This window comes from Aspergillus sydowii (assembly GCF_001890705.1).
Source record: "Aspergillus sydowii CBS 593.65 unplaced genomic scaffold ASPSYscaffold_3, whole genome shotgun sequence".
Classification (NCBI taxonomy): Eukaryota; Fungi; Ascomycota; class Eurotiomycetes; order Eurotiales; family Aspergillaceae; genus Aspergillus; species Aspergillus sydowii.
Genome location: NW_024467861.1, coordinates 120,511 through 146,887, shown reverse-complemented (window position 1 = coordinate 146,887; position 26,377 = coordinate 120,511). Strand labels below are relative to the sequence as shown.

Sequence of the window (26,377 nt, the reverse complement as noted above, 5' to 3'; positions counted from 1 at the left end):
AACGCGAACTTGGCACTCGGTTATTGATATCATGCACGGTGAAATGGTCAACTTCGCCGACCTCTTCCCCGACGGCATGAAGCTCGACAAGAATCAATATACGCATCGATATAGCGTGCCCCGAGTAGGATCGCCTTCATCCTTCCAAGACCCAGGCAAGGGGACTCGATGTCGAATCTCTAGCACTACCATGATGCGTGTCCCATTTGTTTTAAGAACTCAAGCTCTTGATCCATTACAATCATCCGTTGTCTTTCGTTTTTAATTTCGAAGGCTACTTTAGCAAAATGGCACTCCACATGATCGTCAATCTTGTACTCATCCTTACCGCCTGCGTAAACGCAAAATGGATCGTCCCCGGTGCGCGCTGGCTAGACACTGACGGGAACATCTTCAATGCACATGCTGGCGGCCTCTGCGTGGACCGTGAGTCTGGTCGGTTCTACTGGTTCGGCGAGTACAAGGTCGAGGGCCAGGTCGAGGGCGGCGGGATATCAGTCTACAGCTCAGAAGACCTTGCTACCTGGGAATCCCACGGGCTCGCTTTGGGTAGTGTTTCCGTTCTTCCCGTTGATTTCATCGAGGTCTGTCTAATGAGTGGAATTCAGAGCCTGTCGAAGGTCATCCTTATATCTCGTCCCATAACCGCATCCAGCGGCCGAAGGTCATATACAGTGAGGAGACGAGCCAGTACCATGTAACTCGTTCACTGTACTTGATGGCCAAAGTAACAACATCTAACATCTAATAGATGTGGTGGCACGCCGACGACGACAATTACTCGCTGCTCCTCCAGGGCCTCGCAACCTCGGACAACATCGCTGGCCCTTACACATTCGTTGACGCGACCTCGCCACTAGGAAACTGGTCTCAAGACTTCGGCGCCTTCACAGACTCCAGATCCGGGCACTCATACGCTCTATACTCAAATGGCGACACCGTAGAAGGCCGCGATGTGTATCTCAGCCGCTTCAACGAAAACGTCACGGCCGTCAAGGAGGTCACGTATCGGTTCCCGAAATATGATTTCGAGGCTCCGACCATCCTGCAGACCGAGAGGAGCTACTATGCTCTCATGAGCCATAAGACTGGATACCGGCCGAATAGTATATCCATCCCCAGCCAGACCTTACTCCCTGATAACTAACTGCTACGTGTAGATGTTGTTGCCATGCGCGCAGATAGCCTTGAGGGCCCTTGGTCGCAGCCGTTCTTTGTCGCGCCAGCTTATACCCGGACCTTCAGTACGCAGTCTGGCTTTTCGTGGAGAATCGATGGCAGTAGGAAGACTACGTATCTGTACATGGGGGACCAGGTAGCCTCTATTATGTGGGCATAACTCAAGCGCCGCTAATCCTAGTTCTAGTGGGACATGAATTCGCTCTGGGAAAGTCGGAACGTGTGGCTCCCTATGGAGATTGATGAGCGAGAGGGCAGTCTGAAGGTCCTATGGCACGATATCTATGACCTTGACGTGTGAGTTTTGATTTCGTTCCCGCGACTGTTGCTCGTTCTATTTTAACGCGGTATAGCAAAACCGGTGAGTGGAGGCCCATCAAGGGCAAGACGTATATCTCGAAGCATGCCAAATTGGCTGGAGAGGCCTATCTTCAAGAAGCGGTACATTTATCTCCCTTTTCCTATCTAATACGTCTGTAATCCCAACCCTGAGGACATTGAAATAGACATTCGGCAGCGAAAACAGAATCGCCACTCGCATCTACGGCAACGACAGCACCATTACATTCACCGTCCAAGGCCAAGATGCTGAGCAATGGGTCTCTTTCTATCATCAGAGTGAGCAAATTTAAACCCCGACCGAGATGGCAGCAAGCTGTCCAATCTTACCGATACTGATAATATCCCCCGGGCTAGACATCGACGACATGGGATATGGTGACCAGCCGATGGGCCAGCCCGATCGTATTAACGGCACCTGGCAGCTGCGGCGGGTGAGCAGTGTTGTTGTCAACGGGGACACGGACAATGTGCACACGCTGTATCAGAAGGACACGCACAAGGGGGTTATTCTCTCTACGCCCTTGCTGCTTCCTCTTAGAAAAGGGTTCAATACCATTACCGTTGGTGGACTGTATAATGGGTTTGATGACAAGGGGGCGGATCTGGATAGGATTGTGGTTTACCCGCCTGAGAAGAGCGCGAAGAGGTCGAAGGTAGAATAGTATAGTTTCGCATGGTGTGGGATTGTAATCCTGAAGTACTTAAGCTAGTCAAAGGGAAAATAAAGTGGGGCATCATGCTCCTTAATGAATAAAAAGAAAGTAAAGGGTGGATCAGACTAAGAGACCGCAAGCTTACGATGGCCAATTAATGCCCACTAACAACTAAGGTACTAATCGAACTTGACCTGTAACAGATCTGTACTTACAGATAACCATCCAGGCTCCCTGTACTAACAACAAGAACTCATTCTCGAGGTTCAGAAACACAGCAATAAACATTGTCGAGCCACGCTGAAGTAAGAACCTCCAGTGCTTCAGGCCGGTCCTGCGGATCGATACTCAGCATGCCGTACAGAATACTGCGGCTCTCGTACTATATGTGTGCATAGGATCAGCTGGCACCGCCCATGGGAGAAAGAAGGAGGAAATTACAGACCTGACACACATCCTCCACGACGCTACTCCTCTTCCCCATCGCGCGCCGCCAGGCAAACTCCTCAAAGCGCTCATCCCTGCTCGTCGCCTCCTTCCACGCATTCCGTCCGCTGCGCATGGCAATGTAGATGACAGCCGCAGCCCAGACGTCGGCGGCTCTCGGATCAAACCATTTCTCGAGATGCTGCTCCTGAGAGATATACGGGGCCGAACCGCACCGCTCAGTGGAGAAGCGGACGTGCTCATCCTCCTCTCCCCTGAAACGGAAGCGCTCGGCGGTGCCAAAGTCGCAGATCTTGAGGCAGCCGCGATGCGTGAGCAGGAGGTTCTCGGGCTTTAGGTCGCGGTGTGCGATGCCCTCTTCGTGGAGATAGCCCAGGCCGCGGAGAAGCTGCTTGAATAGACAGTCGGCTTCGGCGGCGCGGAGATTGCTCGAGGCGACGATCAGCGAGTGCAGGTCGCCGCCGGCGCAGTATTCCATGAAGCAGGCATAGAGATGGCCCTGGCCCTGGTCCGGGCCCGGGCTCGCGTTGCTCAGCGGCAGGAGCTCGAATGTCCTTACGATATTCTTGTGGTGCAGCTGCGAGAGGATGGCGAACTCGGCCAGCACGCGATTCTCATACTTGCGCTTGGTCTGGCGTGGGCTTTGCCGGAAGAGCTTCATAGCGTAGAAACAGTCAAGTGGTGGGCAGTACTGTTCCTTGTGCAACTGGAGGATCACTGCGTGGGCGCCGACCCCGGTGACACGGCGAATTGCGCCGTACTTTTGCGTTATTGTACGCATTGTTTTGGTGTTGATTGACGGGTCCGCGAGGTTCGTGGCTGCCCAGTGTTCCCACCTTTCTAGCGGTGGTGGCTTCGTCGGGCTGTTGCTTATCCTGCTCATGTAGGAGGCGATCCTGCGCCAGCCACCGGTTGGCCGGTTTTGGCCACCGATGATGTGAGAGCGGTGATGGTTGATAGTCTCCGGGTTGGAGGTGATGCTCCGTATTGAAGGCTGGCGGCCAGCTCTGATGAGACTCTGCTCCTCATCAGGGACCCCGTCATACCCAGGGATGTCTGCATCTGCATGTCTGATGAGATGCGGGACGAACGGTATACGCATTTCTTAGGACGACAAGAGAATGTGATCAGAAGGCAAGAACATGTACGCCGACGACGTCATTCAGGAGCACACTTATATACCAGCACATCTCTGATATCAACGGCTCAATCTATGGCACAGATAAATTGCTCAGTCACCTTCGAGTGGTGGTGTGGCGCAGCAAGATATCCCCACCTCGCCACTCATTGGGTGGATTAATTGCGCATACCCTTTTGCTCCTCGGTGTCGTTTGACGGATGTAGACCATGGAATTCCACGCTAGAGGCTGGATCTTGAGCAACGCCTGTTCTGTATGGAAGCGAGCACGTTTGCCGTAAGTAATGATGTTGGTTACAAGTTTCTTTGTCCTCGGGATAGGGTTTTGGAGCTGCATTCCGCTTTCTTGGTAAGAACCAAAAAAAGCTGTTTGGTTGCGAGCAGAACAGGTCGTTCTATGCGGGAATTGCTCTGCCAATCCGGCCAACTTGATTTAACTTTGATATCCACCGATCCAGTCATTGCAGCACCTGCTCAGCCACACCACAAGCATAAGACGCAGCATCCCACATCCATGCCTCACTGTTTCCATGCTCTCATAAAGTTGCATCATCCGCTCATCTCCGAATTCTACTCAGAGTTAGCATGTGGAAGCCGGCCCTCACCTTCATCAACTTGCACTGTGCGTTGCCCCCCTAGTCCTCAACGAAGCTAACACCGGTAGATGCTTACATTATTTTCATGAGCATACTGGGCCTGATTGTGCTCTACCCATATGGAAACGTCAGGGCAATAGATGCCTATTTCTTCGGCGCGAGTGCGTCTACCGAGTCCGGGCTCAACACGTACGTCGTCGTCTTGTCTTGCTGGGCTCGCTGACCACCACAGGGTTGATGTCAAGGACCTTAAGATATACCAGCAGCTCTACTTATACTTCATCCCTATTGTCACCAACCTCGGGTTCATCAATATCCTCGTTGTGGTTGTGCGACTGCATTGGTTTGAGAAGCGTCTCAAGGAAGCTGGTACGTTGTGCGGTTCTCAACGCGACTACGCTGACTCTGTATTTATCTCTCAGCAATCACGCTGCGGCCTGCAAGGACTAGACATGCAGACGCTGAGGCGGCGCCCGTTGAGATTGCAGCCGACGCCGAGTCTCCGCCAGCAGAAGTAAAGTATGCTTGATCCGCTCGCTGGAAAATTCAATGACGGCTTACACCTGCCAGTGACTTCCCCTCAAACAACCTGCAGCGCCGCACGACCATCACCTTTGCCGATGACCCTCCCCGCAGCCATGAGGCCAAGGCACTATACATTCCCTCTCCACTGGAGCAGGATCAGGGACGCCGTATCGAGGAGGTAGACTTTAAAGACAGCGACCTGCCTCTCGAACAGGCACGAACAAGCGATAGTCAAAGCGATGCCAGCAGCACTGCTACAAGGAGTCTCCGCCAGCGCCAGATGACCCGCCAACGGTCGGATCTCTCCATCTCAAACGTTGCCTCGTCGTTGTTCACCCTTGGCCCAACGGCCAGTAGCACCAAGCGAGAAGTCGTCGCCCCGCCGCAGGAAGAGCCGCTCTCCAAGCAGCTGGCACTACCGGAGCTGTCCTCGCAAGCTACCGTTGGTCGGAACTCGAACTTTCGCAATCTGACTGAACAGGATCGCGAAATGCTTGGCGGTCTTGAGTATCGCGCCTTGAAGCTGCTGCTAAAGATTGCTACCGGCTATTTCTTTGGCCTCCATCTCTTTGGCGTGATCTGCTTGCTGCCGTGGATTCTCCATGCGGACCCCAAGTACCGCGACTATCTGCGCGAGTGCGGGCAGAACACTGTCTGGTGGTGAGTGTGCCGATATCCATCCTTTACCACCCCTGCTAACAACGTTTAGGGCCTTCTACTCGGCCCAGACAATGGTGGACAATCTGGGCTTTACCCTCACCCCGGACTCCATGATCAGCTTCCAGGACGCAGCGTGGCCCATGGTCTTTATGAGCTTTCTCGCCTATGCTGGCAATACATTCTACCCCTGCATGCTGCGCCTTGTGATATGGATCACGTCCAAAGTCTGCCCACGCACTTCCTCTCTGCGCGAGCCGCTAGCTTTCCTCCTCAAACATCCCCGACGCTGCTACACCCTTCTCTTCCCTAGCAAGCCCACCTGGATCCTCTTTGGCATTCTACTAGTCCTGAACGTCCTCGACATCATCTTCATTATCGTCCTCGACCTCGACAACACCGAAGTCAACAAACTCCCCGGTGGCCTCCGTCTCGCTGCAGCCATCTTCCAAGCTGCCTCCGCCCGCCACACCGGCACCAGCAGCTTCAACCTGGCCAACGTCAGCCCCGCCGTGCAGATCAGCCTTCTGGTGATGATGTACATCGCTGTCTTCCCGATCGCCATTAGCATCCGCGCCTCCAACACGTACGAGAGCCAAGGGCTAGGCGTCTACCACACCGACGGCGAGATGAACGAGAGCGACAGCAGATCCTACGTCCTCACGCATATCCGTAACCAGCTCACCTTTGATCTCTGGTATATCTTCTTGGGGATTTTCTGCATCTGCATCGCCGAGTCGGATCGCATTATGGATCCTGCTGAGCCGGTATGTCTTTATTCTTTTTCCCAGATGACGGCTATAAAACCGGACTGGAATGATAACACCCATCCTTTTTAGGCCTTTGCCGTTTTCTCTATTTTCTTCGAGGTCGTCTCAGCTTAGTATATTTTCCCATTCACTCTCCCCTTTCTACGATACACAATCTAACATGTCGTTCTTTTCTTCCTCTAGCGGCAACGTCGGCCTGAGTCTCGGCTACCCAACAGTAAGCACCTCGCTCTCCGGACAGTTCTCAACCTTCAGCAAGCTGGTTATTTGCGCGATGATGATCCGCGGCCGCCATCGGTGCCTGCCGTACCAGCTAGATCGCGCCATTGTGCTTCCGAAGGAGAGACAGGACGCGGAGGGTGACGAGGCGGAGACCCGTGATAAGATTCGAAAATATCCGAATCTGTCTAGGTTAAAGGCTACGTATACGACTTAAGGTGAAGAGGGGTAGTAGAGGCATGTAGTCACCAAAAATAAACAAGCCCCAGCAGAAGTTCTACAGGGGACTTGGGCAATATCGGACACATTATGTCTGGGCCTCTATTGTCTTGGGTGCGGCGCTTTTACGAAATTTCGCGATTTAAAACATGATTGTCTTGGAGATGTAGCTATAAAGATCAAATCAAGAGACATCAAACCGAAAGCATATTCATGATCATCTCAAACATTTCAAACAAATGGCAGGTAGTTTTTCAAAGCTGAAATGGAGGGGGTAAAGAAGTATTCTCCGCCATGTGGGATGCACAACCGGGCCAGATCGATGGTTTTCTCATAGGCCTGGGGACCGACCTCCCCATAGACCGTGTCAGGGAAGTGAATTTGAGGAGCAGGGTCTCGATACTTGGCACGGTTCTGAGCATCTGCATCCTCGTTGATACGGTTCGGGTGAACTTGACCGATAATAGGGTCAATTCCCTGGCTGTGGCCTCCACTGTGCTTTGCCATATCGGTTGGCCCATCGGGAGCATTGGCCCATCCTGCTACGCGTTAGAGGAACGTCACTGCTCAAGATTCAATAGGTGCACATACGCTTTTGCTGGGTACGGAACCCGTCGTCAATGCTGCTCTGGTAGGAGACAAACAGAAGGCCACGTTCTTGCTGTGTTACCCCACCGTTTCTTTCTTTAAGCTCGCACCAAGGCCCATAAGGAATTCCGCGGCGCATCATTACATGTTTGGTGTAATTGGGATGGTCATTCCGAGGGCCAGTCTTGCGCATGTGAGAGACATATGGGCACTTGGTCTGGTCAGCAGGGTTGTAGTTGAAGGCATCCGTCTCGTTCTTTTGTTTAATCGTCTTCAACCGGTCTAGTCCGTCCTGTCCAAACTTCGCTTGGACTGCTATTCTGTTCTGTTCCTCATCCTCGTGTTGTGACAGGCCGTAATTTGGATCCTCTTTGGGGTGAAGCTCCATTGGAGCACCTAGTGTGTCGTGTTTGGTCAGTTTCTTAACCACAGACTTTCTTATCGAAATACTAACCGTGAGGCCACCGTCCTATCAATCGCGAGGAGAACATGCCCATCTCGTCCATTGCCCGGTCACTGAATTCGATTTCTTTTTGTTTTTGCATCGCCTCCTTTATGTCTTTAACACTAGTTGGGCAGTACATAGCACACCAACTAAATGTGAAAAGTTGTCCTGTTAATATCGAGCAGGCAGGTAGCGACCTTGAATAGGAACACTTACTGGTAAAACTCGGGGACTAGCTGCTCGTAAATCCGGAAGACCATGAAGCTGCCATCCTTGGCCCATTCGGGATGTTTGCTCCCATCACCTTCGCTTCCGACAATGATAATTCTAAAAAGGTCGAGTCAGTTTAACAAGCACGCAATAAAATCAGGCGAAAATGACATACCCAGGATCTATCGGTGCCATTCCAGCGCCATTCTCCTGCACCGAAACATCGTCAAGTCCTTTGATCATAGGCTGGCTAATACCGTCTGCCCATCCAAAACTGGCACCGCAGATATTAGCACTCATGCCTATATCTAGAAATGGTTTGGCAATACTCACTGTTCAAGATGATTCTTGTAGACTGTGCCGGTCTTGGTATAGACCTTCTCAATACTTTGCTTGTCATTTCCAACATTGAAAGCCCAATCAACTGTATTCTGAATCATTTTATCAACACTGTCGAGGCTATCACCCGCCACAACAAGGACACCGTCGACACCACCACTGCTGGGCTTGAATTCAGGGACCCAGTCGCCCTGGGGATCAAGGCCTTGGTGGTCTTCGGCTGTCTCGCCAGCCGACGGAGCGGTCATGTCTTTAAACTGACCGCCATTGAAAACTTCATCATTGAAACGCTCGGCGCCCAGCTACTTGATATTAGCAGGCACGTACGTCTCTTACACAACCAGGTTTCCAGTACTCACTTTAGCCAGGCCATTAGCGGAGAACGCTATATTAAGCGAGACTAGATTGATGAGACCCTTGAGTTTACCCTCAGCCTTCAATTTGTAGATGTCGTTGCGGGTCTTGAGAGCTGAGTGTGATGTAGTTAGGAAATTCGCGATTGTTGGCAGGCTTTTCTTGAACTCTTGCACTTTGGTGATTCGAAAAAACACAAATCTTTCGGCCTTCTTGGGCAGACGAGGCCTAACGTTGTTAGCTCTAATAAAGGTGAATTCAGAGTCCGCCAATGGGTAAATGCAAATAATTGGGATGAAAGAGAATGGAGTTGACGTACCAAATATCTCCCTGTATGTTCTTCTGGTCCACCATTTTGTCTGGTTCGTTGTAAGATAGATCTGCTAACTTGTTCTTTCCTTCTTTGTATGAATGTCTCAAAGCGAGAAATCAGGCAGCTCTTATAGACAATTATGATATATTATCAGAACATATTATACGAAGGAAACCGTGTAAAGAGAATGCGGGGTCTGTGTTATAGGTCATATGCAAAGTTATCTGCATCGTGGAACCTCAGTCAAAGAGGGCTTTATGCTGTGCAACCTTTAATAGCGGTGTAGGGAAGCTGAGGAACTGGTCCAACTTCATTGGACATCGAATACGTGCATCAAATCCATGCATGCCAGACGGCTTCAGAGCACTCATTGAATGGCTGGAAGGGCCTGCTGGTCCTGCCCTGTAGCGGAGCGCTTGGGGCCAACAGACTGCAGGAAAGAGCGATCCGAAGACCAAGAATGTGCCAGCGAAGCGGTACGAGTTGCTGCTGATGACGAGGAATGTGTATACGTCTCTCCTGACGAGACGATTGACCGCTAAACCAAAAGCTATGCGCAGATCGTGGCCAGCTAGCTATCTCCAACACCTCCTTGCGCAGCTCACTGACTGCATAATATCAAACATGGTGCTGAAAACTTCAAGGGGCGGTCTGTTACGATTCCAGGGCATTATTATGATTCGTACTGGCTCTCGGGATTGGCTCCGATGATCTTCCCAGGTATTTACTTGGTATATACTGTACACTGAACGCAATATCAAGCTACCGCTCTTATCACTTGCTTAGCAAAATAATAAGAACTCTATTGTGGAGGAAAAGTCTCTTCATAGCCAGTTCGAAACCTCAGTATCTCGAAGTTGATCATGATTCACCATCGATATGTGGTGTGTACGGTAACATCGCGGGGGAAGAAGTGCATATTCAGTCTGTTTGGGAATCAAGATTTGTAATTCTGATTGTCTAATAGGCAGTCACTATAATGCGGGCTATCTATGCAAGAGTCCTTCAAAAGTACTTCTTATGACTATCCTGACTGAATAAAGGGGTTGTCCTACGTCAGGCACTGCATGCCGAGCTCTTCCTTCGAACATGCATATAAAGTGGGTCGTCAGCTAGCCACAGGAAAAGGGTACAGGAAAAAGCGTGAGCTGGCGAGACAATACCTGCTTGCCTGAATAATTTCTAGATCTTACTACTGTCGGGCAATATCGATATGGGTTGGTAAATTACTTTATCAACCTTGATCCTTTACGATTGGATTCTCAAAATGAGGGCCTGAATAGGAACGCAGCAATCTACATTATCCTTCACCAATCTTTATGCTGATCCATGTAGGCTTCATCAGACCTTGAAAATTAAATTTTGCAAGCCGCTTGTATCTGCACCTCCTAGTCCAGTAAAAGATAGGATTACCGCGGAAATAAATTAACTGCGTGCAGACGTAGACACATTTTTTAGGACCTCCAGCTGAACTGGAGCTATTAAGTGAATATTCCATCCCTTGTACAACATTCCTAATCAAGCCTAGTGTTTCCTGCCTCTGTTTATGGAATAGAATTTATGAAATCGAAAGCTCTAGCGAGGAGCTTGAATCATATAAATATGGCGTGATTGAAATGCTCTTGTGGACGTTATTCCACGATCATTAATTACATTCTATTTCTACAACCCTCCAAAACTTTGAGCAACCAAGATGCACCTCAATTCTATCTTTTTCGCCACTATGGCCTTGGTCGTTTCCACTGCCCTTGCCATCGAAAATCAGAATGCGTTGAACAACAGTGCCGACTGCCTTAATATCTGCTTGGATGGTCCCGACAGCCTCCAGTGTCCTCCCACTGCCCCAATAACCGAGCTTCCTAATGTATGTCCCGACCACAAAGACCTTTTCTGGCATAACAAGCAACTGATATTCTAATCTCCTGCGCTATAGGGCTGTTGGACCTGTTGCGTCAAGGCTTAAACAGGTGTTACCGTATTATGCAGAATTTTCCGGAATGATCAAGGGGCACAGGCCAACGAGACAGCTCCAGCAAGCTATCTGCCCTTTGTCCTCTGCTATTGATGTTGTTTGATGTATTCCTTGATTATCGGTCATAGATGGTTGGCAAATATCTTTAGTTCTGCAGCTATAGCTCAGAGATCATGGGTCTATCTTTGTCTAGATAGCTCTTGTAAAGGTCCATACTACCCTTTCTGCCGGAATAAGTCTTGCTATGAATCAACACCTGCCTCGGTTAACATCAGGCCTGTCTACTCCATACCCAGTAAGGCTTTAGTAAATCTAGTTCCGCTTTCTTTACGGAAAGAAACTTGTCGAACCCAGGTCTGTTAATTATACTGTTCACCGGACAGGAGCCTCTTTATATATACCATTATGATAGATGAGAAGTACAGATATTGGTAGAGGGAACCGGAGGAGGGCTGACCGCGGTACCTTAGTTATCGTGGCTGGAAGTAGTAACGTCTACAGCGATCATGGGTTTGTATAGGATGAACCGCGAATAGAGTCCTTGAATTGCTGCCACATAGCAGATTTCCAGCAACTCTAGATCTATTCTTGAATTAATCGATACAAAGCAAAATGGTCGATACCGGATATTTTTTATAAAAGCACGTTCATCCTCCCTGGCAAGTTAGAGGGGCAGAGTATAATATCTATAAAATAAAGTTATTTATATAAAAAGCTAATTTCTTAACTAAATCGTGAAGAACTTTGCTGTGCTATAGTTATGTAAGGCTAAGCTCAAGAAGCTTGCACAAGAATTCCAATTAGCCAGATTCATGTCATAGGATGGCTGATTTCTCCCAAGTCGTTGTTTTATATAAATTGTAGCAAACGTCTCAAGACTACGTTACTTCCAGTTTGAGTTGGGCTATTTCGCTATATATACTGCGCGTTTACAGACTAATCCTGAAAAGGACGCTTGCTGGATGAAATGAGGGGCATCGTGTCAGGCGCCTCCAGAACACGAGCATGCAACCGTACTGCCCCTCCTGTCTGCGCGCCTGACAAAGATGTCTCGAACCACAAGTGACCCTTTGAATGACAAGCTGTTCGCACTCTGGCGTTCTGCCTGTGACGACTATGCTAGAGAAACCGGGATCGCACTTACCGACGGCGACTTCCCCAAGATCCGCGGTCCCGAGGATCTGTCTCGTCAGTTAGACGCAGAGAAGGACCATTTTGAGGACTTCCGGATGAAGAAACGCCCGCTCTTCCACGCGATGCAGGTGGTCGTGGCACCCTTTGAGAACTGGGGCGATCTGCTCGCGGGTGCAGCCTCCGCAGCTTTCCCACCAGCTGGGTCCATCATGGGCGCCATGATGCTTCTGGTTCGAGGTGCTCGCAGGGTTAGTGAATCTTTCGACATGCTTACCGGCTTGTTTCACAAACTTGGTCATTTTGCTCTCCGGCTGGACTCGTACAAGGGGGTTCCTCTCAGCGAGGGAATGAAGACTATCATCGTCAGAGTCCTGGTTAATTTCCTGAGTGTCTGCGCAGTCTCGCAGAAACTGTTGAGTCGTGGGTCGCTCAGAGCAAGGCTTACAAAATGGACAAAGAGTATACTGGTCGAGGATACATCGGTTAGCTCGCTTCTGGGCCAGCTGGAGGAGTTGACGAGCCAGGAACACAAGATGGTCTCTGCTCACGGGCTCGATCTCACTCATCAGGCGCTCAGCAATACAGCGGAGCTACTCGAGCGCGACAACAACAGAAATCACCGAGAGAGGCTAGACAGGGTGAAGAAGGCATTGGACCCCGTCTCTGCATCCGGCCGCGTCTTTTCCGCGATCAACGAGACTCGGATGCCTGGATCGGGCACCTGGATTGAAGATAGGATCCGGTCCTGGGCGCAGGGATCCGAGCCTCTCCTCTGGATTCACGGCGGTCCTGGGGTGGGCAAGTCCTACCTGGCGTCGAAAATCATCAGCGATCTCGCGGCGGCAGACGCGTCCGGCCCATCTGCTGCACCCATCGTCGCCTCTTTCTTCTTCAAGAGCAACGATGTGGATCTGCGCTCCTCTAACAAAGCGCTGCGGACGCTGGCATGGCAAGCGGTTGTCCAGCGATCGGCCTTCGCAGCGCATGCGGAAGAGTTCTGTCTGAAAGAAGACCCAGCCAACAGCTACGTTGTCTGGAGGAAACTCTTGCTCGACTACTTCGCCGCGTCTCCGCCGGGCCCCAGAGCGTGTCTTGTCATTGACGGTATCGATGAGGCCGATCCGGAGGAACAAGAGATCCTTTGCAGCCTACTGGAGAGCACGTACGCGACAGAGGAGCAGATGGGCACTCCATTAATTCGAGTCGTGCTTTTAGGTAGGGATTCGGTGCGCGGCATTCTCGAAGAGCACTCCCTTGGGTGGATTCCCGAAATCGAAATCACCAACAGCCAGAACCAGGACGACCTTTCCGGATACGTCTCTCAGAAGCTGCAGAAGACCAGGCTGTTTCGGGGGTCTCCAGACTTTCAAGCCGAGATTGTCCGGGGTATATGCGGGCAAGCAGAAGGCCTCTGGGAATGGGCCAACCTTGTGATAAAATCGGTTTTGAGCTGTCGGACCAAGGAACAGATTCGCAAAGTGGTCCGGACGATGCCCCGGGGAATCAGAGCGATGTTACATGCAGAGCTGAAGCGCCTGGCTAAAGAGTTGTCGGCCTCGGATGCGATGTCGGATGATAAGCTGTCTGACGAGGAAGCATCCACCGAGGAAGAAATGGCGACGCAGACTCAAGAGCTCAACATCTTACTTTCGATTGTGACAAAGGCTCAGAAGCCGCTGACGGTGCAGCAGCTCGACGTTATCCTGGAGGTCATCCTTGGAGAGGAGGTCCTGAATCTGGAGGGCGATCTTCGCACGGTATACTCATCCCTGTTTTCGCTGCGGTCCGCTGGGGATGAAGAAGTAGAAGAAGATAGAGACGACGCTGTCATTGTAACTCTGCGGCATAGTTCCTTTTACGAATTCTTCAGCAAACCTGCGGAGGCTGGACCCATCCAGGTCGACCCGGACCGAGCTGAAGCGTACTTTGTATTTGTCTTACTCTACGCTCTCCAAAGAAAATCCGCACTCGTGTCCAAAAGGTCGCTCTGGTCGGTCAATAGATATGCTCAGAAATTCCTACCGGTGCATCTGTCGCGTGCAAATCCAGAGAAAGCAGCAAATCTACGAGAAGCAATACAAGCTCTGCTTGCCGCTCTCTTCACCGAGGAGCCGGTATTCAAACCCCATCACTGGCTCATCGAAAACTGCTTTGTGACTCGCTTCTCTGAATACCACTTTTACCCGTCGTCCCACCCCACAGAGATCGCCTATTACTGGTGGGATACTCGGGATCATGATACGGCAAATGAGAGGGCAGAGTTGGTGCTGAACTGGCTGTCCCCGGACGCGAAACAACTCTTGCAGGATTGTGCTCGGTCTTCGACGGTGGCAAGCGATGCATGTCCTTTCACGGTGCTCTTTTCTCGTTTGGCAGAGTATTTCTCCCGGCTTTGGCTCGTTCCGAAAGATATCGAAGACGAGGATGGACTACCAGGTGTTCTCTCCGCCATGCTATTTGTGTACGCTCAAATGGCAGTCCCTGATCCAACCGCCGATGAGAGGCTTAGGGGGATATTCTCCGGTCTGGAGCCTCGCAAGTTGCTGCATACCGCCGAGATGCAGCATCTCGAGACGACGCCCATTTGGCATGCCCGACTCGCCCAGGCGATGCTCCTGCATCAGAGTTATGCGGCAGCCCTCGAAAGGTTCCAGATCGCTCTCGACGAACATTACAAGAAGCCTTTCTTAAGCAGGCAGGCGCTCTCTGTGATTCACAGAGACATGGCCCGTGCATGTACCAAGGTCTGGAGGTACAAGGAGGCATTAGAACACTCCGATCAGGCCGAGTCGCTGTACGACCACTCCCGGGACCGTGGCTGGCAGGATCCTATCGGGAAACTGCTGAACCGTGCGCAAATGGAGCAACTTGCGGGAATGACTGACAAGGCTGCTGCCACCGCAAATGAGGCCTGGAAAGCGTTCGTGGAACAAAACGATGATTACCGAGACAGGGATCTGCTGCATTCGTTCTTTTGGATCTATTTGCAACTGCACCAGACGCATCGTGTTCAAGATGTGTTCGATTTTACCGTCTCTCTTCAATGGACCGAAAAGGCGGATTTACTCGAATTCGTCACTTCATCAATCATTTGGGCGCCCCGGCTAATATATAGGGTCCTTCACTACGCGCTGATGCGGGACGATGATGGGAAGTATATTGATCTTGTTGCCTTGGTTCGAGGCAGAATCGCAGCCTCAAGAGAGACTCAAACCGACAACATGGCGGCGGCGGAATACCTACTGGCCTTAATGATGTTTGAGCACAGCCTACTCAGCGCAGGGATCCAAGCTTGGTACGAAGTTATCTCCCTGGACAACCCCGATAGCCGGGGTATCGAGGCGGCTCAGGCGTGGTCAGCAAGTCGGTTAGCAGCCGTGTGTCTTTACCGTCCAGAGGTTCCATTCTGCACAAAGCCCCCTTTGAGATTGGACGAAAGTGCTGAATCGAGTGGTATCTGCCTGGTCATCTCGAGATGGCTGCGAGACCATGGTGATATCACCAACGCCAGAGAAGTTCTCCGCGGTCGTGTGAAGAGAAGTATCCACCTGTTGTCGGATGACCGCCCTTCCAACGATGATGAGGCGCTTAGGAGCCTCTTCAGCACATTTCTGGTGGCTGCGGACGCGGACAGCGACGAATATCTGAATGGGGCCTTGTACTTACTCAAAGTCTGGCATAGGGACTGTCTGCGACAGGCGAAGCGGCATCGTCGTCCAGATGACAAAACTGAAGCACCGGATGATGATGAGGACGATTTCCCATTCTCAATCGACCAGCTCGCCGAATGTTCAAGCTGCAAGCGGGAGATGAGCTCGATATGCCACTGGTACTTCTGTCGCTCTTGCCCTTTGACGGCCCTTTGTCGACGGTGCTACCAAGATATCCAGTCGGCGGGGTCCCATCCTAGGGGCCTCTGCGATCCTCAGCACGAGTTTTATTATACCGGCCCTGCGCTTCGCGCCTCCGAATGTGTGCCGGAGGGGATGATGGTTCTTGAAGGTTCCAATGGCAAAAGGCAGACGATACGTATTGACGACTGGAAGGATAAGTTGTCGGAGAAGTGGAGGACCGCGGACCCTGCCTTTGAGGGAGGACTATCAGCTTGGTGTATGCGAGCATTGCCGGAGCCACAGAGATCTCGGTGGGCAACGTTTTTTAGGTAAATTTTTGGAGTACCCATGGAAAGGGCGGCCTATTTTAATGTGCTCGCCTATATTTATTTAGGCCGGCGCGCCCTCCCGTCAACACGCGAGGCATTAGCATCTTGTCCCGGCCTCAGGCATCAATCTTGGCAGTTAGAATTCATTAACCTCAGCGCGAATCAAACCCACGACTGGGTAGCTCAGCAAAATATCACAGGATTGACGGCGAGCGTCGCGTTTTCTTATTTTTGTGCGAAACGCCAAATATTGTAGTGAGTCATGGCTGCTTTCTATATCAGAGGGCAAAGAGGGGTAGTAGAGGTGCGCAGTAGTTAGAGAATCCGCCCGACGATGAAGCAGAAGCGGGAATATATATAAGCGAAACAAAATGGTCAGACAACTGAGTAACTTGGGCAACGCGAAAACGGACTTGAATTTAATCTTAATGACAATTAATATTATTATTGTTGTTGAACTATAAAAACAAATCGCGAGAAACTCCGTTGATAAAATAACAAGTTCGCAAAAAGAAATGAAAAAAGAAATGTTAATGAGGTCCTACCGCGATTCGAACGCGGGTGTCCAGAATCAAAATCTGGCATGATAACCTCTACATCATAGGACCGGCTGTTGAATGTCGGCGCTAGTTTGGGCTTAATCACCACAAACACATAACTGTCGCACAAAACACTAATTTACCTAGCCACGCTAATTTCTCGACTACTATATAATATCGCCTATGTCTTGACATAATGTATACCTGTAACCGTAGTACTGCTACAACGCCCCACCGATATTCAACCACTCCCACTCCCTCCCCGCCTCCGGAACCGGAACCGACTGCACAGACTGCCCAGCAAGCAAGCGATACCAGTCTGGCTGCACATCGGACACAACCACAGGCTCACCCTGCAGTCCCTGCGTGACATAGCTTTTATACTCATTATATATCTCCTGAAACACACTATGCACGGCCTCTGCATTAGGCCAGTACGCTGATAATAATTGCGCCGGACGCAGTAGACGGGAGAGGTATTCGAGGGCGTGGATCGCCACCAGGAAAGTCTCGCTTGCTATCGCGGATCGGATCTCGTGCGCGAGTTGGATACCGCATGCTGTTAGAGCGCTCGCGGCTGTGAAGTGACATTGGGGGAGGCTGCAGAGGGTTGTTAGGGTTTCGAGCGTGCAGATGATGGCGCGCGCGGCGGTGCTGCAGATGTTTTGACTGGAAGGGTTTGTGGGGAAGTTTCGGTGGAGGTGCAGGAGGAGGAGGTTGTAGTGCATTTGCAGGTGGGAGGGCCAGGGGTCTGTATATTTGTCTGTAGCAGGCTCGTTGGATGTGGAGGGGGATGGGATGTTTGATTGTAGGGCCCATTGGCAGAGACGGGTGTCGATGCTCTGTACATCAACGATATGCTGTCTGGCTGGTTCGTTGAGTGCGAGAATATCCAGACCAATATAGGCCAATTCGACCATGCGCGTTATAAAGTCATGACGTAGCGCTGTATCGAGGGGTGTTTGTCCCGGCGTGTCTGTCATGTCGTCGCGTGAGAGCGTAAGCTGGTCCATATCCTCGGCACGAACAGCGCAAGGCCGGCCGGTTTCAAGTGCCGAGAAGACTTCGCAGATAAAGGCAGACCACCAGCACCGTCGATACTGCGCCGTTTCCTTTGGCGGGAGGGTTGGGCTCTGTCGGTGCATGCCTAGGCCGCAGCCGATGCGCACTGCGATGCCGCCCCAGTACCACGGGCCGCCCGTTACCGTGTCGCCGTCTCCTATGTGTCGTGTGAAGAGGACGGCGGCTTGCATGAGAAAGACGCGGTCTGTTTCGTGGCGCATGTGGAATAGCATGCTGGCTCGTCGGAAGAGGGTGGTTTTGACAGCGTGCCGGGCATTGGCGACTAAAGGATGGGAGCAAGCGTGAGCCCCGGCCATAAGTACTGCCTGGAAGAGAAGTAGGGGCGGCGGATTATCCTTAGACTTGTAGCTGGCCATAAACTCCGGCATGGATATGACCGGATGAAACGGGTGGATGTGCTCAAAGTACGCCGCAACGAGCGCATCGCGGACCTCCTGCGCTGGAAAGGACGAGACATCGGCTGCGAGATCCTGCGTCGTCATGCCATTCCATGCTTCAGGGCCCGGCTTCCACCTGTTTTTAGGTCGAATGGGTGGATACGGGTAGTGGACTACCCTTGTGGCCTCGTCGCTGTGGATGCTGATGTCCTCGAGGACGGGGTTATCGATGCTCGGTATTGTCGACAGTGTCAAGTCCCGCCGTGAAGCCCGATGCAGCTGGACCAGATGGACGAGGTTGGACACGGCGGTCCCGACATATGCGATGCGTAGGTAGTTTAGAGAGTCGAAGACGCCCCATGCAGCTGCGTTAATTCCGTGCTTGAAGAACCGAGAGAGGCCCCTCCGCGCAAAGTCCTCTTTCTGGGATGAGTGATGCGACACTAGTGAGGGCGGCGATGGTGAGGTAGCTCCATCAGGAATGCTAGAAGGGGTTTTGTCGACATCGAATCCATCCAGATCCTCGTCTACGTGGTTGACAACGTCCCCGCCTGTATCCGGCTGATTTGTCCGATGGCGATATCGCCGGGCATGAGTGGCTGGACGGTTTGGCTTTGCCCATTGAGTAGTCGACCTATAATGTCAGTATATCACCATTTATTATCGAGCCAGGCATACCGGCACTCGAGCCCTGATCTATCGCAGACAGAGCACGTGTTTCCGGGCTGCTCGTCGATATCGCAGCGGACTTTGCGGCGGCGGCAGAGATCGCAGGCCTTTCGCTGCTGTCGCTTCCGACGCGTACTCGGGGGTTCGTACGGTGAATCCATTGAGTTACACGGTAGTTGGGGGAGGAGAGCTGGAGAGGCAAGAGAGATAGAGAGGTCGGCTCCGAAAATGGCGGGTCTGTTGGAGTGTCGGAAGTGATTCTTATTCGCTGCCAGTTGGAGTACCCAGTCGATACTTCCTGGTTGCTTTTCTGTATGACTTGAGCTGTCGGAGCCGACTGGAATAAAGAGTTTAAAATTTATAATAAATGACAGTTGTGCCCATTTATCGTTTACATTCAATTGCATTCCACTAGCAACATGACGCGCATTCAAACAGTCGACCTCACCAACACCACAACAGCCTACTATGCACCGGCAACAATTGCACCACAGGACTCCCAAGTAATTCATATCGCCGGTCAGCCAGGGAGTACAACAAATGGCACAGTGCCCGCCGATTACGAATCCCAAATCCATCTGGCCCTGCTGAACCTTCGCAAGATCCTGATCGTTGCCGGGGCGTCTGTTAAGAACATCCTGAAACTCACAGTATACATTGTCAAGTATGATCCAAATCGAAGACTTCATACAAGGCATATTCAGCGGTTCCTGGGTGGACATCGTCCCGCTATCACGCTTGTGCCGGTTCAGCAGCTGGCTGTTCCTGCATGGTTATTTGAGGTCGATGCTGTTGTCGCCCGCCCGATTCCTGCACAGATACCTCGTCTATTGACCGGTGCATCAGGTCGGGAAGACGTCGATGTGATTATAGTCGGCGCTGGTCTGGCCGGTCTCAGCGCTGCTTCCGAGCTCCACCGAGCAGGCTTGTCCTTTATAATCTTAGAAGCAAGGGACCGCGTCGGCGGCAAGACCTGGTCCCAGGCTGTCCCTGGAGACGAGAAGGCGATTGTCGATCTCGGCGCAGCGTGGATGAACGACGTCAATCAGTCCAGGGTTTACACACTGGCTAAGAGATTTGGGGCCGAGATCCTGGAGCAGAATACAACCGGCCTCTGTGTCTTGCAGGACGCGAATGGTGATTGCTCAACCTTCCCTTACGGGGAACTACCCAAGGTATCCATGCCTACAAACCCTGTAGAGGACTTGGCTAACATGGCTCAGTTCAACGCTGCAACTGCGCAAGACGTCGCTCGAATCCGCGATATGGTAGAGGAGGATTGTCACACTCTTGACCCGACAAGGCCTCAGAATACAGAGTGGGACTCGATGACTTTCGAAGCGTACCTACGGTCTCGCGGAGCAAGTACGGAAAGTCTCGCAACGGCTACCGTTTGGACAAGAGCGATGCTGGGACAAGACCCACGCGATATCTCGGCCTTGTATTTCCTAACTTACTGCAAGTCTGGCGGTGGGCTACTGCAGATGCGATCTGATCGAAAAGGTGGAGGACAGCACTTGCGTATTCGTCAGGGTATGCAGAGTATTGCCATAGGGCTCGCGGAGTCTCTACCTAGGGATAGTATTCGTCTATCCAGTCCCGTCAGCAGTATCACGCAGGACGGCTCTTCAGGTGTTGAAGTTACAACCGGTCAAAAGACGCTGCGAGCACGCAAAGCCATAGTCACAGTTCCAAGTCCGGTGCTGAATACAATCTCTTTCACGCCTAAACTACCGGCTCCAAAGAAGTTATGGGCAGAATCGTCTACCTATGGCTATTACACCAAAGCTATGATGATATTCCGCTCGCCGTTCTGGGTTCAGAAGGGATACTGTGGGCTTATACAGTCTTTCACTGGACCAGCATCAGTGATCCGCGATACAAGTAGTCTGCCTGACAAGAAATATGTGCTGACCTGCTTTATGTCCGGCGACCCTGGTCGGGCCTGGGCGGCCTTACCAACGGGGCAGCGCGAGAAAGCGCTTGTACAACAAATCGGCAAGTTGTTTGGTGCTGAAACTGAGGCAGCGACTGGGTTTGTGAATATGGTTACCTATGAATGGGCGAACGATGAGCACTCCGGATGGGGGTGTCCGTGTATTGCGCTTACACCCGGCGTGCTTGATACTGTTGGAGGGGCAGTTAGTGAACCAACTGGGAATCTGCATTTTGCTGGGACCGAGACGGCAGTGAGGTGGAGGGGGTATATGGAGGGCGCGATTGAGAGTGGTGAACGTGCTGGTGCTGAGGTTGTCAAGGGGTTGTCCAGTACTGCGCGGTTGTAGATACTTCTCCCCACTAGATGAGTATAGTTCTGGATATAGTGCCATAGACACCCTTCTCCTTGTTAAACAGGTCTGCCACGTCTCTCGTCGCCATGACAATCTCCACGCAGCCGGGCGACTCCGAGTGGCAGCAAATTGATATAGGGAAGCCCTTGACAGGCAAATCAACCTCCGTACTACAACAGCCTGATTCTCATAAAGCTGCTTGCGAACATTCTTGTTGACATCATCTGTCTTGCAAGATCTTTTCTTCCGATGCACAATCAATGACCCATCCTCTCGATAATTAACATCAAAGCACTCCATCTAGAACTCCGTGATCACTTTTCTTTGGTCTGTTTCTGACAGTCTCGTTGATCATCCTTTGGCCGATCCTAATGTGTGCGTCGAGTTATGTAGTCAGTGTCCTATTGTTCACGGGGTGGGTTGTTCTCTTGTTTATCTGGGCATCTCTGGCGGCGGGTGCTATTTTCCTTTTGCCAATTGGGGAAGGTATTACGGAGACTAGGATTGTTGCGAATAGAATTCTTGGGAGGAGGTCAAGGAGAGAAGTAGACAGACTATAGTAGTTCCCAGGGAGTGTGAAGGGCGAGCAGCCCAATATGCTTGAGGATCAGGGAAAAGACTTGGAGGGAAAGAGTGTGGCTTAGTCTGCTATATTAGACCCCTGCATTTATTTAAAAACTAAATGTCTCCCCTCCACTACAATTAAACACCTGCCCAGAAAAGAACGACGCCTCTGCAGAGGCAATAAATGACACAGCGTGGGCAATATCCGCCGCATGGCCCTGTCTCTTAACAGCCTGCCGCTCAATAGTCATTTTACATAGAGCCTCGAAACCATCTAGAGACCGCGCTTGGTCTGTATCGATAACGCCAGGCATTACGGCGTTGATAGTCACTCCGGGACCGGCCTCCATGGCGGCACTACGGACCAGTCCGATCACAGCTGCCTTGGAAGCAACGTACGCTGTTAACCCAGGCTTGGGATCTGCGTACCCGGTAGACGAGGTATGGATAATGCGTCCGTAGCCGGCCTTTTGCATATGCGGCAGCACGGCGCGGGTTAGGAAGAAGGGGCCGTTTAGGTTGATTCCGATGTACCGATGGTAGAGGTCGGTTGGGAAATCGGCCAGAAGCTGGAAGCCGTATATCCCTGCGAGGTTTGCGAGGATATCGACTTTTCCGTGCGTGGTAACTGTCCAGTCGATTGCGGATGTGACCTCCTGCTCGTTGCTTATGTCGCAAAGCTTGATGTCTGCTTTGCCGCCGGATCTTTGAATGGAAGACTGCGTTTCCTGGAGGCCAGGCTCGTTGATATCGAACAGGATCACTTGTGCGTCCTGGGCGGCGAAGTTCAGTGCAACTTCTCGGCCGATTCCAGCGGCTGCTCCGGTGACGATCATAACCGGGCCGGTGAACCTGGTGTTTCTTTGGTAGGAGGAGAGAGCGTCGCCTTTCTGTTCCTGGCTTTGCGTCATTTCGTTATTGCTCACCTTAAACAGATGCCTTGTGATCTCAAGCTTGAAGGTACGGAAACAGAGGAGTAGGATCTTATAAACCAAAACGCAAGTGACGATATCACGGCTGTAGGCAGATGCAGGCTTATGTATCTTTACCAGGACTACACGGCTTCCCTGAAGCCGCAGACCGAGAATTGCAGGGCGCCTTGACCTCTATATTGCTTTTTACTGTGCCACTACAGCATGACGTGCTGAGTATGCACGTTTGTGCGGGGAGTTGCAGGCCTGCTGGCTGCCAGGGAGTGTGAAGAAGGCTGTATGCAACTTCTATGCAGTGTGACACTGAGGAGCAGTTCGTCGACCACACATGGTTGGGTAAAAGCGAAGCCCACTTGCATGTCGTGCAAACTTATGGAAAAGAGTCACTACCAATAGTATTTAGCTATGAGAAGGGAGTGTACACTTCATGCAAAAACCCCGTTGTAGGACTCGCGTCACATGCTATATTGCATAGATCTTTGCAGCTGGCTACCCCCACCCGTGCAGCTTGATGGAGGAGGATCTTGCTTATGCCCCCATTATCGAATTCGGCACAGTAAGCGACACCCCGGTCCGGCACTCAGAGCTCACGTCCAGCCAAACGCGGCTGGGTTCTGTGGACAATAATCAGGACCTTGAAATATGACAGTTGAAGACTTGGGTAGACTCACCAGGAAGAGCTCAAGTTTCCGAACAAGATACGCCCCATTACTCTCAGCAAGCGTCCAATTTGCTGCTGTGTACGAAGTGCCCACGCCATCCTTTGTAGGAAAAGTGGCGCTGTTGACGACAACCACATCCAGCGGCGAAGAGGGGGAAACATAGACACGAAGCGGCTGATGTCTGAGACCCGGGAATGCCTCCCAGAATCCGAGTCGTTGAGTATATATTTCTTCTAGACTTAGTGACTGCCTTGGAAATATTGCTGATGGAGCTCAATTACCCTGGCGACCTTTGAATGTTTGTCCTGGGGTTATAAACACTGCGTCTTCGGTACACATCTGGCTCATTTCTTTTGCTGCCTCGGGCGTCTCGGCGTCGAGAAGGCTGTAGAATCTGTCTATCACCTGCATTGCCTTGGGTGAACCGGAACCTGCCCATATATTTCCGTTGGGAGTCGACATTCTGGCGCAGTATTTTCGGGATACGGACTGACGATGGGTCAGGGTGGCAGACGGAGAATTTGGGATTATCGGGAGAATATATACCAGCTGCGGGCAGCAAATACATTTCCAAAGAACCGGACTGCGGATCGGCGAATGTGGGTTACGTGCTGGGTCCTGTTCTTTGTTTGACGAGATCCGGTGGCTGCGCTGCGTCCAGTCAGAGCGTCCTTCTCGATCCTCCAGCTGCGCGATGATGTCTTCCCACACGCTGTGACAAATTGCAGGGCCCACTATTGAATCGGCTGCTGCAACCATGTGGACGAGATTACAAGCTGTGGAACCAGACGGCAGCGTCCGTGCGATATCATTCAGTCGCATCAACCTCGCGGTCCACAAGAAAGGGTTAGGGCCATTGTCTTCGTTGTCGCCCTCGGCCCTCACTGGCCATTGTAAACAGTCTGGTTAAGCGATTGGATTTGGTTACTAAGTACTTCCTGCGTCAGGCGATGCATGGCTGACATGCATGAGATGCAGCCAATTGTGGCTTGGAAACGTCTCAGCAAAGGTCACGAAGAAGGTCCACCGTGCAGAGACAGTCTGACTGACTCGCATAAGCACTGCCGTGAATAAAACCCGAATAACAGAAGTTGTAGTTCGAATACATGTCAGCATACAAACAAATCACCAGTTCCCCAGTGTTATGCTCTTGACGTTCTGATACTCTGCCAGCCCTAAAGCACTCCCTTCAACACCATAACCACTCTCCTTGACTCCTCCAAAAGGCGCTTCCGCAGCACTGATCTTGCCAGTATTGACGCCGACCATGCCAACCTGCAGCTTCTGAGCAACGCGCATGACCCTGCTGACGTCTTTCGAAAAGAAATATCCAGCAAGACCAAATTCGGTATTGTTAGCTAGCTGAACTGCCTCATCCTCACTATCAAACTCGATTATGGGAGCAAGTGGTCCGAACGTTTCTTCCCTGCTCACCAGCATATCTGTACGGACACCGGAAACCACTGTGGGCTGGAATAGGAAACCTGATGATGGAACGGCATTCCCGCCAACTTCAACCTTTGCGCCCTTTGATATCGCGTCTGATATATGCTCTGCGACCTTTTCCACAGCCGCCTTATTAACAAGGGGCCCTTGTGTGGTGGATGGGTCCAGTCCGGGACCTGGCTTGAGGACTGCAACTCGTTCAATAAGTTTTGCCGTGAACTTCTTTGCAATGCCCTTCTGAACATATAGTCTATTTGCACTATCAAGACATGAGTAACTGTTCTTGTACCAGTTGCAATGACCGGAATAACGTACCACACGCACGTCTGCCCCGAGCACCGGAACTTGCAGAACATGGCTCCCTCAACGGCAAGATCCACATCGGCGTCATCAAAAACAATAAACGGTGCATTCCCACCAAGTTCCAGACTCACGCGCTTCAGTGTGCCAGATGCAAGCTTCGCCAGCATCTTGCCTACCCCAGTCGACCCTGTAAAACTAATCTTGCGAACGAGCGGGTTTGTCGCAAGTTCTGTCGCGGCCTGCCGGTTCTTGGTGGGACAGACCTGGATAAGCGCTGGAGGGATACCAGCTTGGACCGCTAACTTTGTTAATGCGAGGCAGGTGTATGGTGTTTCACTGGGTGGTTTGATAACGACGGAGCAGCCGGCCGCGAGTGCAGGTCCGACTTTGCGTGTTATCATGGCGGCGGGGAAGTTCCATGGTGTGATGATTCCGCAGACGCCGACAGGTTCGCGGAGTGTCATCAGGGTTGTTCGGGGGGTTGAAGAGGGGATTGTCATTCCGTAGGCCCGTGTGGCTTCTTCAGCGAACCAGGAGATGAAACTTGCGGCGTAGGTGACTTCGCCTGCGGCTTCGGCGTATGTTTTGCCATTTTCAAGACAGAGGATTGTGGCGACTTGCTCATAAGTGATATTAGCAGGTGGATATCGGCCTTGGGGCAATTGAGAATGGCTTACGATCTTCCTTGTTTGCTAGAATCAAGTCACACCATTTGCGAAGTAGAGCCCCGCGAGCGGCACCTGTAGTCGTTGAGAAGAAGGTGTCTTGGATATTGTGGGCGCTTTGGATAGCACGTTGGAAGTCCTGAAGCTCACAGTCACTGACCTGGCCGAGGACCGTGCCTGTCGAGGGCTCTAAAAGGTATCAGCAAGGCTGAATAGATTATAAGGAATCTGAGACCAACCGTAAACGTTGAATTTCTCATCCTTGTTGATCCATTTTCCGTCAATGAAGGCATCGGTAATAAACAATGAGCGATCATTGAGCTAGACATTTGATAAGGATTAACTTATTGTATACCTATTGGAGGTTGCGACGACAGCTTACCTTTGCGAGAGCAGCTTCGCGATAAGTAGAACCCATCCTGGCAAGTTCAACGTTGAAAATATAAGACAAGTATGGACGTTAGAGACACATATTCATCTATGAAATTCCTATCCTATTATATCTGCGACTCGCCGGGTTGCCCTAACCCGGCCGCAATATGAATTCCGCGGAGCCCGGAGGGAATCCCGACTGGTCTGGCAGG

The 26,377-nt window shown here is 51.5% G+C and overlaps 11 protein-coding genes and 1 non-coding gene across 12 annotated transcripts; 5 read left to right on the top strand and 7 right to left on the bottom strand.

Moving 5' to 3' along the window:
• Nucleotides 1-287: 287 nt before the first annotated feature.
• On the top strand, nucleotides 288-2,183 carry ASPSYDRAFT_147236 (uncharacterized protein; the record flags this gene model as incomplete). Its single annotated transcript, XM_040841696.1, has 8 exons — nucleotides 288-549; nucleotides 609-697; nucleotides 752-1,106; nucleotides 1,161-1,315; nucleotides 1,367-1,476; nucleotides 1,533-1,620; nucleotides 1,686-1,797; nucleotides 1,876-2,183. 8 exons carry the CDS (start codon nucleotides 288-290, stop codon nucleotides 2,181-2,183), a joined length of 1,479 nt encoding a protein of 492 aa, XP_040704151.1.
• Nucleotides 2,138-4,194, bottom strand: ASPSYDRAFT_42066 (uncharacterized protein). Its single transcript, XM_040846399.1, has 2 exons — nucleotides 2,620-4,194; nucleotides 2,138-2,556 (listed from the first exon to the last, which is right to left on the bottom strand). Exons 1-2 carry the CDS (start codon nucleotides 3,721-3,723, stop codon nucleotides 2,428-2,430), a joined length of 1,233 nt encoding a protein of 410 aa, XP_040704150.1. The 5' UTR covers nucleotides 3,724-4,194; the 3' UTR covers nucleotides 2,138-2,427.
• A 150-nt stretch (nucleotides 4,195-4,344) lies between these two features.
• On the top strand, nucleotides 4,345-6,743 carry ASPSYDRAFT_197634 (potassium ion transporter; the record flags this gene model as incomplete). The annotated part of the gene is made up of 7 exons (XM_040843745.1): nucleotides 4,345-4,381; nucleotides 4,424-4,544; nucleotides 4,588-4,869; nucleotides 4,926-5,540; nucleotides 5,590-6,304; nucleotides 6,377-6,420; nucleotides 6,491-6,743. The coding sequence occupies 7 exons, from the start codon at nucleotides 4,345-4,347 to the stop codon at nucleotides 6,741-6,743; spliced, it is 2,067 nt and encodes a 688-aa protein (XP_040704149.1).
• Nucleotides 6,744-6,976: 233 nt separating this feature from the next.
• ASPSYDRAFT_55945 (Dyp-type peroxidase) lies at nucleotides 6,977-9,035 on the bottom strand (the record flags this gene model as incomplete). Its single annotated transcript, XM_040849118.1, has 7 exons — nucleotides 6,977-7,284; nucleotides 7,337-7,802; nucleotides 8,036-8,105; nucleotides 8,164-8,262; nucleotides 8,322-8,629; nucleotides 8,687-8,909; nucleotides 9,001-9,035. The coding sequence occupies 7 exons, from the start codon at nucleotides 9,033-9,035 to the stop codon at nucleotides 6,977-6,979; spliced, it is 1,509 nt and encodes a 502-aa protein (XP_040704148.1).
• Nucleotides 9,036-9,347: 312 nt separating this feature from the next.
• On the top strand, nucleotides 9,348-9,899 carry ASPSYDRAFT_42064 (uncharacterized protein). Its single transcript, XM_040846398.1, has one exon. It carries the CDS (start codon nucleotides 9,369-9,371, stop codon nucleotides 9,534-9,536), a length of 168 nt encoding a protein of 55 aa, XP_040704147.1. The 5' UTR covers nucleotides 9,348-9,368; the 3' UTR covers nucleotides 9,537-9,899.
• Nucleotides 9,900-12,012: 2,113 nt separating this feature from the next.
• ASPSYDRAFT_148309 (NACHT domain protein) lies at nucleotides 12,013-16,266 on the top strand (the record flags this gene model as incomplete). The annotated part of the gene is made up of 1 exon (XM_040841803.1): nucleotides 12,013-16,266. The coding sequence occupies one exon, from the start codon at nucleotides 12,013-12,015 to the stop codon at nucleotides 16,264-16,266; it is 4,254 nt and encodes a 1,417-aa protein (XP_040704146.1).
• A 532-nt stretch (nucleotides 16,267-16,798) lies between these two features.
• ASPSYDRAFT_t52 lies at nucleotides 16,799-16,870 on the bottom strand. The gene has a single exon. It is a non-coding gene; the product is annotated as a tRNA-Gln (tRNA).
• A 52-nt stretch (nucleotides 16,871-16,922) lies between these two features.
• On the bottom strand, nucleotides 16,923-19,106 carry ASPSYDRAFT_42059 (uncharacterized protein). Its single transcript, XM_040846397.1, has 2 exons — nucleotides 18,940-19,106; nucleotides 16,923-18,895 (listed from the first exon to the last, which is right to left on the bottom strand). The coding sequence occupies exons 1-2, from the start codon at nucleotides 19,089-19,091 to the stop codon at nucleotides 17,023-17,025; spliced, it is 2,025 nt and encodes a 674-aa protein (XP_040704145.1). The 5' UTR covers nucleotides 19,092-19,106; the 3' UTR covers nucleotides 16,923-17,022.
• Nucleotides 19,107-19,326: 220 nt separating this feature from the next.
• ASPSYDRAFT_172879 (uncharacterized protein) lies at nucleotides 19,327-21,390 on the top strand. The gene is made up of 2 exons (XM_040843429.1): nucleotides 19,327-20,105; nucleotides 20,154-21,390. Exons 1-2 carry the CDS (start codon nucleotides 19,350-19,352, stop codon nucleotides 21,213-21,215), a joined length of 1,818 nt encoding a protein of 605 aa, XP_040704144.1. The 5' UTR covers nucleotides 19,327-19,349; the 3' UTR covers nucleotides 21,216-21,390.
• A 502-nt stretch (nucleotides 21,391-21,892) lies between these two features.
• Nucleotides 21,893-22,621, bottom strand: ASPSYDRAFT_147486 (SDR family NAD(P)-dependent oxidoreductase; the record flags this gene model as incomplete). Its single annotated transcript, XM_040841723.1, has 1 exon — nucleotides 21,893-22,621. The coding sequence occupies one exon, from the start codon at nucleotides 22,619-22,621 to the stop codon at nucleotides 21,893-21,895; it is 729 nt and encodes a 242-aa protein (XP_040704143.1).
• Nucleotides 22,622-23,099: 478 nt separating this feature from the next.
• Nucleotides 23,100-23,933, bottom strand: ASPSYDRAFT_42056 (nuclear transport factor 2 family protein). Its single transcript, XM_040846396.1, has 3 exons — nucleotides 23,661-23,933; nucleotides 23,389-23,609; nucleotides 23,100-23,331 (listed from the first exon to the last, which is right to left on the bottom strand). Exons 1-3 carry the CDS (start codon nucleotides 23,839-23,841, stop codon nucleotides 23,305-23,307), a joined length of 429 nt encoding a protein of 142 aa, XP_040704142.1. The 5' UTR covers nucleotides 23,842-23,933; the 3' UTR covers nucleotides 23,100-23,304.
• A 571-nt stretch (nucleotides 23,934-24,504) lies between these two features.
• On the bottom strand, nucleotides 24,505-26,211 carry ASPSYDRAFT_28888 (NAD-dependent succinate-semialdehyde dehydrogenase; the record flags this gene model as incomplete). The annotated part of the gene is made up of 5 exons (XM_040844573.1): nucleotides 24,505-25,102; nucleotides 25,141-25,780; nucleotides 25,806-25,982; nucleotides 26,033-26,114; nucleotides 26,176-26,211. 5 exons carry the CDS (start codon nucleotides 26,209-26,211, stop codon nucleotides 24,505-24,507), a joined length of 1,533 nt encoding a protein of 510 aa, XP_040704141.1.
• Between the last annotated feature and the right edge of the window lie 166 nt (nucleotides 26,212-26,377).

Bases quoted from the DNA above. Each gene is read 5' to 3' on its own strand.
- ASPSYDRAFT_42066 (XM_040846399.1), bottom strand. From the start codon at position 3,723: ATGCGTATACCGTTCGTCCCGCATCTCATCAGACATGCAGATGCAGAC. The intron at 2,557-2,619 runs GTCTGTAATTTC...GCACACATATAG, and splicing joins TCGTGGAGGATGTGTGTCAG to TACGAGAGCCGCAGTATTCT.
- ASPSYDRAFT_42064 (XM_040846398.1), top strand. From the start codon at position 9,369: ATGGCTGGAAGGGCCTGCTGGTCCTGCCCTGTAGCGGAGCGCTTGGGG.
- ASPSYDRAFT_42059 (XM_040846397.1), bottom strand. From the start codon at position 19,091: ATGGATTCACCGTACGAACCCCCGAGTACGCGTCGGAAGCGACAGCAG. The intron at 18,896-18,939 runs GTATGCCTGGCT...CTGACATTATAG, and splicing joins AGATCAGGGCTCGAGTGCCG to GTCGACTACTCAATGGGCAA.
- ASPSYDRAFT_42056 (XM_040846396.1), bottom strand. From the start codon at position 23,841: ATGTCGACTCCCAACGGAAATATATGGGCAGGTTCCGGTTCACCCAAG. The intron at 23,610-23,660 runs GTAATTGAGCTC...TAAGTCTAGAAG, and splicing joins AACATTCAAAGGTCGCCAGG to AAATATATACTCAACGACTC. The intron at 23,332-23,388 runs GTGAGTCTACCC...TATTGTCCACAG, and splicing joins GGAAACTTGAGCTCTTCCTG to AACCCAGCCGCGTTTGGCTG.
- ASPSYDRAFT_172879 (XM_040843429.1), top strand. From the start codon at position 19,350: ATGACGCGCATTCAAACAGTCGACCTCACCAACACCACAACAGCCTAC. The intron at 20,106-20,153 runs GTATCCATGCCT...AACATGGCTCAG, and splicing joins CTTACGGGGAACTACCCAAG to TTCAACGCTGCAACTGCGCA.